Below are 12342 nucleotides of genomic sequence, written 5' to 3'. Positions count from 1 at the left end.
CGCAAGGATTCAATAGCCGTCAGTCTTGCACCCTACTTCGAGAAAAGGGAATGGGAATCGGCACAGATGTATTGCAATGCGCCGTCAGCGTAGTCATTGCCTGCGAGGCCTCAGTGAGCGGGTAACCAATGCAGCACTACACAGTGGCGTAACTCACATGCCTCGGCATGTAGCCTGTTAAAGTCGAGAACGAGCCCCACCTGAATATGTGATGAGTTTAATGATTGTACTGCAGCGTGACAATTGGTGAAGGTAGCCCATGATGTAAGGGGTTGTTGCAGAATATAAGCGAGAGCTGCTTGCAAAGCGGCCAGCAATACCGGTAGCTTCAGTCGAAGTACGGTGGCCGAGTGTCGCTGAGATTGTGGTGAGCACTGATTAACCCAACGCCGACTGCTGATGAGTCGGACGTGACGGCGTTATCTGTGTAGTTGTGTCAGTGTGCATTGCAGCATCCAGTAATATGCACATGGGCAAAGTATTTAAGCGCTCACATGTGTTTGTTGGTTTGCTTTTTATGCCTGGCATGGTTGTCTTGATCTGCCATGCAGAAAACTTCCAGGTTGGTGAGAATGACGTGACAGGGCGCTGGTGCTGCGATGGAAGAATGTCGGAAACTTCGGTTATGCAGTACGCTGCAAGTGGATGGCTAGGTTCACGCACCACAAACTGCACCTGGACACGAAGCAGCTCCCATATTAGCAGCACTGATAGAGACGTCTGCTCTCTGCTCGAGAACCACTGTGGGGGAGTTTTTGTTAAGGCCGAGGCACGCTCTCAAGCCTTTAGATTGCATGGCTTTAGTAGTTAGATGTTTGCAAGATACCATCAAGTACTGGGAGAATATATAGCGCAGAAGGCCTTCATGTAGCACTTTATGCAGCTGTAGTAATGAATTTGTAGAGCATACAAAATATGGTGGCGTCCCTCACAGCCTGAGTCGCTTTAAGATGTTGAACCCCATTAACCACAAAAGATAGAGGCATATGAGCAGAGTTTGATCTTTAGCAGTTGGACATGGAACACAGAAGGATCTTGTCAAAGGTCACACCTAGAAATTTCTGGTATGTGACTTATGGTACTGGGGTGCCAGCAACTTGCAGCACACTGCAAATGATTGTGCCTTGAAGGTACACTTCTCCGGGGACATGACAAGACCCCACTTGCTTAAAAATAATTCAATACAGGCCTTCTGTAGGTGTGCGTACACAGAACACCTAATGCGCCCGGAGCACCACATACAAATGTCATCTGCGTAAGGAAAGATTTGAACAGTAGGTAACAAGCATTTGTCCAAACCAACGAGAGAGGTGCTGAAAAGCGCATCGCTTTTTTAGGAGTGCCACGAGGTGCATGATGCAGGGCTGCGAAGTTACCTGGACATACTGTACTGCAAATGGCGCTATGTCAGCAAATGACTTGGACTTAAAGCTTTCTCTCATTTTGTGTCAACAAATACTCCCTGAAAAAATTTTAGCGCCAGAATTCTTTCATTTCAGAAGCGTTCCGGGCAGCAGACCAGAAATGAACACTCAATTGTTTCTAATTTTTCTGGCTTGCGGAAAATGCAGTCGCAGACACCAAAAATAGTAAATAAGTTTCGAGTAACTTCTTTTCTCAACCCACACCGCACCCCTGTTTCATCCATATCGCTGCTAGGATGCCCCAGTTGTACTTTTTTCAGCAATATTGAATCGAAACCTAGGCACAAGCTGTTTATGTGCGGGCCAAAGCCTCTGCACCCTGCAACTTTCCGGGCAGTTTTCTGTGCCACGGATGCTTTTAGGCCGGCCCGAGCCCATGCAGTGCTCTACTGCTGATGTCGCCAAATGTAAAACGAATGTCGCAATGCTGTGACGACTAGTTCTTGTTTGCGTGGCTTCCGTCGGCATTGCGAATATTGGCAGGGTAGGCTCGCTACTGCAGCAGGAAGATATAAGCATTGCTACGTGCAGTGCGTATGCGGCATTTGCAGTCCAAGGGTCTGCATGACTGCTTGTTCAAATATAGACTTGAACCTGCATAAGGGTACAAAAGCACAGAAATGGGCGAGTTAAGAACATGGGTAGCTATGTCAAGACACAGGCGGAACTCTGTTATCATGAAGTCGAACAGTACAGCTTGTTTTCTGAACAATTTGGACTATATTTGCATAACCCAAACATGCCAGGCCAAATCAAGAGTACCTAATAGGTTTTCACATTCTTCTCCTGTTTTTAAAAGGTTTGAGTCTCGTTTTGAGAAAATGCATGCATTGGTGGAAAGCGCTCTTGTTCCACTGTGTTCACATCGCTTGCGTAAACAGTTTTATTCTCTACTAAGCAAACCGAAGAGACCATCCTGATGTTCCAGAGCTTGCCCAAAACGCTAAATTTGGTCAGCTCTCTTTCAGGGAGCAACTCATTCAACAAATCTTCGAGTATTATGAGATAAAAGATGTCCACACCCCCAATCCTCATATAGAATCCATTCGCCACCAACCAAAAAAATGGAAAAAAGAACGAACTGTAAGCACTGCTATCAGAGAACAAAACGAGAATACAAATCAAGCATTACGTGTAGCACATGTCAAGTCTACCTCTGCTTCACACCTTCACGTGATTGCTTTTCACAGTGGCCCCACAGTCATCACCCCTGACTTGACCGCTCATGGAAAGTGCAATAATTTTTCCTCAGAGATGAAACTGAAAAGAATGACAGCTATAAACACGTGCAACAGTTTGCATATTCCAGTTTTCCTCTAATTAAGTTCTGGCTTAGTGCAGCCGGTAATTTTTGTTTTTTTTCTCTATATTTTTCATGTTATGTGTAACGAATAAGCTGCAATTTCATGCACTGCACTATGCGCTGGGATTATCTTTCTTGCGAAAAAAATTTTTTCTTTCAGTACACTCCAAATCGTCCATTTTTTCCGCTTTTGCGAAAGAGTCAGTTGTGCCTGTTTTTATTACGGCCATGGTTGGAGTAGCGTGTGCACCAGTAACAGCAAAGCAGACGGGAGGGAAATTGTCATGAATGTTAAGCAATGATTGTATCGTTGCCATGGTGATCAGCTGAATACATGTACGGTTGACCACTTAATGCAGCAAAGAGCCGCAGTGGTCTTCTTTAAAGATTGAAATCCCTGCCCTCTGCCGTTTCCTCATGCATTTAAATTGCTGTCCACATAATGCCTTGCATATTCCCATATTTGCATGATGTTGGCATGTAAGTACGATTTAATGAAGGCACAATTTGTTGCTCTCGTTATTAACAGGTTAGCATCTGTAGTGCGTGCTTATGCCTCAGCCAAGCATAACCAGCAAAATAGCCTCAAATATCCAAGAATCTGCATACTGGCTTCATTTTTTTCAACCGAGTTCGCTGTCTGAAAGAGTGAAATATGCAAAAAATGACCAATTTGGACTAGTAAAAACATGCAGTTGGTTTTCAGGTGGTTTTAAATGCATTTTTAGAAGTTCCATCCGCTCTTTTTTTACTGAAATATCAAGAGCACGACCAGCTCACACTGGGAGAGAACAGCTTCTAGGCTGCTGTTGTGCATTTGCGGTGGGTTGAATTGCTGGAAACACTACTTGTAACCATGACGCCCCTGTTAGCAATGCAGAAGAAGCCATGTGCTCGTTTTGCCGTGTATTTTACAATATTGCCAATTTTTATACACGTTCACTGTTTAGTATGAGCCCTCTCCACTTCAATGACTATTATTTCTTGGGCTTCTTCGCCTTTGAGTTTTTAAATTTCTTTCTACATTTGCAATTTTCATTTTCCCTCTTACGTGGTCTCTCCAAGCTCTCTACAGTGGTCTCCTGGTTCTCATCCCATAGTCTTCCAGCTTTATAGTCTTCTTTCCAGTGTATTTGGCATCCTTTTTCATTATATGAGCGAAGTCATGCAGCCTTGCCTTCTGAATTTTTTTCAACGTTTTCAATCTTGATTTTCTCTCATACGTGGTTATTCCAAACTTTCTCCTTCCTTGTCAGTCCGCACATTATTTTCAGCATTGTCATTTCTGCTACTTTCATTTTTCTCACAGTGGTCTCTTTAGGGGCACCATTTTAGCTCCATCCAGCATTGCTGGCTTTACTTCTATTCTTTAGACTTGGCCCTTCGTATTATGAATCTTGTCATGAATTGCATCTGAAACAGCCTTCCAGTTCTTCCACCCTTTGGCATGAAGCATTGCTGTACCATGAACAGAAAAAGCGTACTATCCAACGTGCTGAGCTAAATGCATACACTGCAATGTGTAATGGCCTCTTCTAGCTGATACCCACCGTTCTCATTAGTACTATATGTATCACAGTTGCATGTGGAATAAAACTGCTGTACTTTATGAAAGTGAAAAGGGGTCAAGAGGAAAACAAAAGCCGCAGTATGACTTCCTCGGTCAAGCTATGTGTATCTGGGTATTGTGGATAGAAGAGAGCACTTTTACTGGCAGTCTTAATTTAGACGTCTAAGATTGCCGATGGCAGGGTGTAGGTTCTCATTGGGGTCTGTCAACGAGATGATCGAAGTAACGGGAAAAGAGTTCAGCTAGTGGGGTGCGGACAGAGCAACAGGGCAATAGAAGATGCAGTGTTCTAGGTCGGGATATGGGGAAGGGCAGAGGGGCTGGTGGAAGGGTTTGTATAGGTATAGCATAGCAGGGCTAAGGAATAATTTTACAAAATTTTACAAAATTCGTCCACTCGTTCTTTTGGAGCGGGAATCATTTTGGTCGTGCCTTGGCCTCCCCAAATTTGTGGCCAATAACGTGCTTTATCTTGAAGCTTCTTGTATTCCTCCTTTATCATCTAGATTTCAATTTCTAACTGTTCAGACGTACCTAAGGATATATGAATGAGATTTACACCTCTCCTTGTCTGTTTTTTGTTGCCAGCCGACTTCCTTTCTTGGAGTCCACTGGCCTAGATTTCATACCCCGCAGGTAGTTATGGTACAAAATTTGCTTGATCCTTTAAATGTTCTTTTGTATAACATCCTTCCGACAAAAACAGTGGTTCCTCTGTAGAAATTGTCTGTGATGACATTTTTCCGAAAAACGCTAAGCATTTACCACCCCGCATTTTAAATGGATTATTAGAAGACCATTTACAAAGCCTACTTATAAGCTTAACGATAGCTACTGACGCCTCCCAATGTGATGAAAAGGCAGAGGCGGGAATATATTGGCCGCTTCTAGATTGGTCTTTTTCTTTGCGGCTTCCCGACTACACCCCAATTTTCCAAGCGGAGTCTCTGGCGGTGGTGCTTGCTCTTCGCAAACTAGAGCCAGCTTCCTCTTCAGTGGCTGTCATTAAAGACTCTCTTTCTTTGTGTTCGTCCCTTGCTTCGGCGGTAGATTCTTCAATCCTAAACACCTTCCAATCATTACTGCCTCCGCATTTGAGCCTTGTTCACATGATATGGGTGCCAGGTCATAGCGGTGTGACTTCCAATGAAGTTGCGGACTGCCTGGCAAAGGCGCCCCTCAATGGCCCCGTGCTGCCTTTCGTTCCGGCTACAGCGTACATTACAGCAGCGAGGTTTCGAAGACAGAATTTGTCAAGAATGTCAACTGGATCTCTTTTAAAATCTGATGATTACCTGCGCCTGAGGCATTCGAGGAGAAGGCAATCATGCCATTCACGGCAGCTTGAGGTGTCTCTATCAAGGCTCCGCTGCCGTATTCCACCGTTAAATTTTTATTTGCACAGGTCTGGTTCGGCGCTTTATACCGTGTGGGTATTCTGTGGCGAGTACGAAACCATAGACCATTTTTTTTGTCGCCGATACACCATGTTGAGAAGACGGCTTTTATAGAAACCACTACAACAGCTTGGCCTTTGTTTGAGCAACTCAGTCATATTGTTGTTTGGAGCCACCATACTTGAGTACAGCCACAAGTCTTTTACCGCCGTCCAAATATTTAATGGAATCAAATCGGCTACCTTGGTAATATTTTTAATTTTTTCAATATTATTTTTATTATTACAATTATCAGTATCATTTACCCACTCGGCTAAAACATCAGTCTCGATCTCCTGCATGCGTTATGCGTTTCCCGTTTCATTTCGTTGTTACTTTTTGTTTACTTCTTCCTTGCTTAGCATTCATTTTATTTTCGCCCAGGAAATTTTTACCTGAAAAACTCTTTGTGCCCCCCAATTCTTGGCCAATCCCACTATGTGGACATGTGCCATTGTATGAGGGTAACAACAACAACCACCTTGGCCAATCCCCCGCGAGGGTATGTGCCATATTTACTGAGGTGAAGAAGAAGAATGCGCCATTAACCATCGCGGACGCCGCTGCTCTATTCTATCGACCCCGACCTGTTGAACGTCCTGGCACCACTTCCTCTTCTACTGCACGTGACGGGCACTGGTCACGCGGGACGATACAGGTGCTTTGAATGCCGGAGCGTTCATTCCTACTCTTTTACATACTAGGGTGGCGTGTTAAACGCCTCTCGCGGCGTTCGTAACGTTCTTTTTGCAGTTTGAAGAGACATTAGCTATCGGCCGTTTTTCACCGGCTTTGGCAAACATTCGCGGCGCAGAACGAATAAATGAAATATGATGAAGACGACCACTTCTGACGCATAGCGCAAGAAGCTACCTGTTACGCAGCAGCACGAGAGGTTGCGGTGATGGCCGAGTTGTGTAATCCAATCGCCGTCGAGATGGTGCAAAACGTCTAGGGAGTCTAAAGACCTTACTGTCGAGGTCGAAGCAAAATTTTTACCACATTTTAAATCGCCCATTGAAACACGCTCTTCGGTTTCTTAAAGCAAGAAAGCTTGCTCCGGATCGCCCATTCGGAGAAGCTATAAGGCACCGGGAAACAGAACTGCTTTGATCGCGGCCCCACTGGTTCGAAGCGGCCGACATGAAGGGACGAACGGTCGTCGACAACGATGAGAGTCAAAATGCCCTTTAGGTCGGTCCCCGAGACCGCCGTCGCAGTCCAAATGGTCGGCCTTGTCTCGCAACGTGCACCGCATGCCCTACCGAAACCAGCACTGATACTTCAAACCCGACCACGGTGGCTGCGTTTAGATGGAGGCGAAACGCTAAGGCGCCCGTGTGCTGTGCGATGTCAGTGGACGTTACAGATTCCCAGGTGGTCGGAATTATTCCGGACTCCTCTACTACAGCACCTCTTTCTTCATTTCTTCCTTTCTTCTTTCAATTCTTCCTTTATCCCTTTCCTTACGGCGCGGTTAAGGTGTCCACCGATGTGTGAGACAGATACTTCGCCATTTCCTTTCTCCAAAAACGAATTTTGATTTTTTCAGCGCAGCCTGATCATTAAAAGTTTCCCTGTTCTACCTTTCCTTTCTTTGTCTTCGAGGGCGATCATGCTGTCGTTGCGCACGTCCGCATTCTGACTGCTGTTTTAAGGCCTCTCTTTCCCTTCTATTATACTTGCTCAGCATCCGTAAGTTGTTTTAACGATGCAATACTTTGTACATGTTTACGAACCGTCTTTGAGACCAATATGCCAAACTCGGGCGGCCATGCCTAAACAATTGAAAACAGCGAAACACTTCTTCCTAGGCAACCGCTGAAGCGATTTCCACGAAACTTCTTGCATCTGAAACAGAGGCTCAAACGCACCTTCGTGATTGGTGCATTGACTAGGGGATTGCGAAATCACATCACTCTGCTGTATGCAGTGGAACACCTTTAGCATAGATAACATAATGTAACACATAAGACTGAAGAATGGCGATTGCTGACATGTCCCCTGTTCCTATACGCTTTATGTTCCACTATATGTATGAACCTATTAGAACGAAGTCAGAGAGGCCGCGTAAAGTTTTGGGCATGAAAGGCTTCGCACCTCTACGAGTGTTTTGGGAAGGGCCGCCTTGAACACAAAGAAATTCCTTTTCTTGGGATATTTTCAAATCTTACGTGCAAACTTTTCCGCGTAGCTATTTTCTGCCGAAAGGCTCGTGTAAGCAAAAATGATCTTTATTTGAATCAAAGAAGAAGCAACGAAGGATCTGGGAGGAATCATGCACGACCACGTCTCATTGTTCATTTTTTATCGCGACAGTATTACTCCGCGCTGCGATAACTTCTGGCAGTATGCGGCGCTGGCATCTGTGCAAGAAAAAATAAGCAAACAATTTAAAAGTAGTGCCTGCTCGACCCGCATGCGCAGATCTAATTATGTTCTCCACAGCTTTGGGGATTCGCAACAAACAATTAGAAGGCCAATCAGCGTGGCGGACCGTCCTTCGCGACGTGCAAGTGCCGTTGTTAAGCCTACGTCGCCTTCAGCGGAAAAGGCGACGACGACGACGAAGCTGAAGCAAATGATGGGCACGCGCACCGCTGACCTCCGCAGGCCCGGATCGCTGACGCGGCATTCCAATCCTGGGTGGTGGTGCTGTCGGTCGCACCTCCTGCTGCTGCTGCTGTTCGGCCAGGCGCCATGGCGCCTCGGCTCACCGGCGTCGGCGAGAAGGGCACGCTGAAGACTGAGGCGCAGATCAACTCCATTGAGAGCCAGAATCGCGCTCTTCCTGGATGGCCCATGCCCGTCTTCGCCTCCTCGAGCGACTACACCAGGAGGCTCAAGCGTAACGACGAGGAAGAACGCAGCAACCCAGCATCCAGAGGACTAGGTTGGCGGACCAGCAGAGCTGCGGCGGCGCTCTCCCCGAAGCGCCTGCCGACGCCCGCTCGTCGCGACCACGATGGCCCTGGTGCTAGCGTCCTCGGGCGTGAGTAGACGGGTGTGCGGGAGAATAAGGCAGAGGCGACTTCTTCGTCAGCCTAGCTGCCAGCGACGCGTTCTCTGCGGCGGCAATGCAGGAGTTACCAGAAGCGAAGCAGGCAGCCACGGACCGGGTGGCCAAAGGGGATTCACGGTGGCCCGAGTTACCAGAAGCGAAGCAGGAAGCCACGGACTGGGTGCCCAAAGGTCATTTACCGTGGGCCGAGTTACCACAAGTGAAGCAGGCAGACACGGATCGGGTGCCCCAAGGTGATTCGCGGTGGCGGGGAGGGGGGGGGGGCGGCTGCAGAGGCCGCAGCTGCCAGTAAAGGTGCTGCGCCTGTGCACTCCACGCATAGGTCTGATGCCACGGAGAGCGGCTTGAGCGAGGCTACCGGAACGAGAGTGTCATCAGCGACGGAATGCAGAGTAGAGCGATCTCAGCGAACCTTCCAGAACCAGAACGGACCTCTTATCATCATCATAGACGGAATGCGACAGTGAGTTTTCATTCTAGGACAGTGGAACTTCTTCGAGAGCGCGTGTGGAGCGAGGACAGCACCTAGTGCGCGTGGCAAAGGGAGAGAGCACTTTTTTCTTTTTCTATGACCTTGGACACTACTGAGTGCCAGGATTGCGTGATCGTGTGGAACTGCGGTCAGGGATGTGCAGAGACACACATGGCAAGAGAGAGAGAAACTGAGGTGTCGAAGAAGGTGTCGAGAAGAGAGGTGTCAACATTGCGGCTGTCGGGACCGAGCCCCGGAAAAATTACAATGCGGCAAGGCTCTTCACGGCGCATTAACCTTTCTCTTTTTTTCTTTTCCTTTCGATATTTTTGCCTTTCTATTTTTTCGCGTCTAGCAGCACACCTTCATTTCTTGAGTGAACTGTAACGCTTTTGTGTGTGCTTTTTTGTAACTTCAGTGTGCTGTCAATAAAGGTAAAAAAATGCAGTGTATCTCGTAATACACCAGATGCGAGTATGAATTTTTTTACAGGGCGTGATACATTTCTCGGACGTGTAATAGGCGCTACTAGCAGTACTCTATTGATCTGTGTGTGTCAGACTATGTAAATTTTTGTGACGACCCGGTTTTCTTTGGCTTTAGCGACGCGTTTCCCACTTTCTTGCCTTGGCATGTAGCCGTGTAAAACCACGTTGGTTCCACGTCAACTTCGCCGCCGTTTTGAATTCGAATGAGAAAAATGCGAAGCGCATTATAAAGACTGCGCATACATGCTGGTAGACGCCCTCGAGTACTGAGGAGCCTCCATGATTTGTCCCCCTTCCCCCTTTTTTTAGCTGCACAACGCTCTCCACTTGGTTGGCCACTTTCGATACGTAGCGACCCTGTGACCAGCACCGGGAACGTATCGAAGAGGTGGCACTAGCAGGCGCCATGTTTTAAGAGGCAGAGGTTTAAGACGAAGGCTCTACTCAGAACGCTGGAATGCGCCATTAACCTTCGCTGACGCCGCCGCTCTGTTTCGTCGACCACGACCTGTTGCTCATCCGGACACCACTTCCTCTTCTGCTGCACGTTGCCGGCACTGGTGACGTGGGTCGCTAAAGGCGCTTTAAATGCCGGAGCGTTCATTCCTGCTCTTTTTAGTACTAGGGTAGCGTGTTGAACGCCTCTCGCTGCATTCGTAACGTCCTTTTCATTGTTTGAAGTCCCATATAACATTCGCCCGTTCTTCAGCGGCCTTGGCAAATATTCGCGGCGCAGAACGAATGGATGGAATATGACGACGACCACATCCGACGCATAGCGGAAGACGCTGCCAGTTAGAGCACGCAGCAGCACGAGAGGTTGCGGTGATGCCGAGTGGCGTATTCCAATCGGCGACCCGATTGAGCAGGATGTCTAGGGAATCTAAAGACCTTACTGTTCATGTGGAAGCAAAACTTTTTACCACATTTTAAATCGCCCATTGAAACGCGCTCTCCAGTTTCTTAAAGCGAGCAAATCTGCTCCGGATCGCCAATTCGGATACGCTGTAAGGCATCGAGAAACAGAGCTACTTTGATTGCACCCCCGCTGGTTCGAAGTGGCTGACATGAAGGACGAACAGTCGTCGACAACGATGAGTCGAAATTCCCTTTAGGTCGGTCTCCGAGACCATTTTTGCAGTCCACACGGTCGCCCTTGTCTCGCGACGCGCACCGCATGCCCTACCGATTCCAGCAATCGATACTTCGAAACCGACCGCGGTGGCTTCGTTCTGATGGAGGCGATACGGTAAGGCGCCCGAGTGCTGTACAATGTCAGTGCAGAAATTATTCCGGAGCCCTCCACTGCGGCTCCTCTTCCTTCCTTTCTTCTTTCAGTCCCTCCTTCATCCCTTTTCTTACGGCGCGGTTCAGGTTTTCGCTGTGACAGATACTGCGTCATGTCCTTTCCCCCAAAACAAATTTTCATTTCTTTAATAGGCCGCCGGCGTTCATTTAGTTCACTCACGCGAATTTGAGGAAAGAAAAGCTGCATAACTGGCTCCAAGGGTCAGTGGACACCTCAATCGCAGTTTAAGGTACGTGACTGTGGTGTCCACCTGAAAAAACTGGTTTCGCGCAATATTCGGTTATTAGCAACCCTAAGCCGCCAGTAATCTTTTGTAACGTCTCGGGTTCAACCTTCCCTTCACTCGGCATAGAATATCGGAAATATAGATGCAGCTAGCTCTAGTGCTGACCGCCGAAAACAAGAAAAGATTTCAGACTTCTGTTCATCTCAGCCAAAGTTCAATCCGATCGTCTGAACCATTATTTAATTTGCTGAAACAGCAGCACCTACCGATTGCGCGGCCTTGCCAAGTGGTTAAAAAACGCCCCTTGCCATGCAGCACCACGCTACTTATGTGGTTCGCTCAACAGTAGTCTATTTTTATGCGACACGACAGGAACACCTGAGGCAGTCTTCTCAACTGTCCGACTGTATTTTGCAGCGACGCTGCCCCTGGGCATTTAATATGTGCGTATACTGGTGCGTGGCCTGCGGAGAGCGTTCATGTTGCGTCCCTCATTTTTGTGTGAAGGCACTTCTAGCCGCACTCTCCGGGTTTCAGCGATGTCTGTGTGTTTGAAGCCCCTGAGTAGCTAGTGTAACTCGCTCACTGGGTCAGTGAACACCTCAATGACGCTGTGAATAGGCGGTGGCGTCTACCTACAAACTGAGGCAATTATGTGCCTTTCCTCTTCTAAACCCAGCGGAAGATTTAGGCCGCTGATTTTAAAATGGAAGGCGCTTAACTGGCTTCCTGTGTCATTGGGCACCTCAGTCGCGCTTTTAAGTGCCTGGCGGTGGTGTCCACCTGAAAAAAAAAACGCGTTTGTAAACAATACTTCGTGCTTAGCAATACTAAACCGCCAGTCAATTTTAGAGCGAAAGTTTTACTTGCCGCGAACTTGCGATTTCGCCGTGGCGGTGCTCCGAGGAGGCACATGACGTCACAACGCACGCCTCGGCGAGGATATTTCACTCTCTCTCGCTCCCTTGTCACTACTGCGCATGCGCCACCAGTAGCACGAGCCACGAATGTTCCGCCGCTGTGCAGCGCCGCGCCTTTCCTCAAAATTTAACTTTCAAGTTTCAGTTTTCTTTAATTCCCTCCTTTATCCCT

The 12342-nt window shown here is 47.6% G+C and overlaps 1 protein-coding gene across 1 annotated transcript; it reads left to right on the top strand.

The window, feature by feature from the left end:
• The first annotated feature begins 8346 nt into the window (after positions 1–8346).
• Positions 8347–9542, top strand: LOC144097463 (uncharacterized). Its single transcript, XM_077630189.1, has 2 exons — positions 8347–8725; positions 8817–9542. The coding sequence occupies exons 1-2, from the start codon at positions 8434–8436 to the stop codon at positions 8990–8992; spliced, it is 468 nt and encodes a 155-aa protein (XP_077486315.1). The 5' UTR covers positions 8347–8433; the 3' UTR covers positions 8993–9542.
• The last annotated feature ends 2800 nt before the right edge of the window (positions 9543–12342 follow it).

Source organism: Amblyomma americanum, chromosome 1 (assembly GCF_052857255.1).
Source record: "Amblyomma americanum isolate KBUSLIRL-KWMA chromosome 1, ASM5285725v1, whole genome shotgun sequence".
Taxonomy (NCBI): domain Eukaryota; kingdom Metazoa; phylum Arthropoda; class Arachnida; order Ixodida; family Ixodidae; genus Amblyomma; species Amblyomma americanum.
The sequence above is the reverse complement of the archived record's forward strand: the minus strand, read 5'-3'. Positions and strand labels throughout refer to the sequence as shown.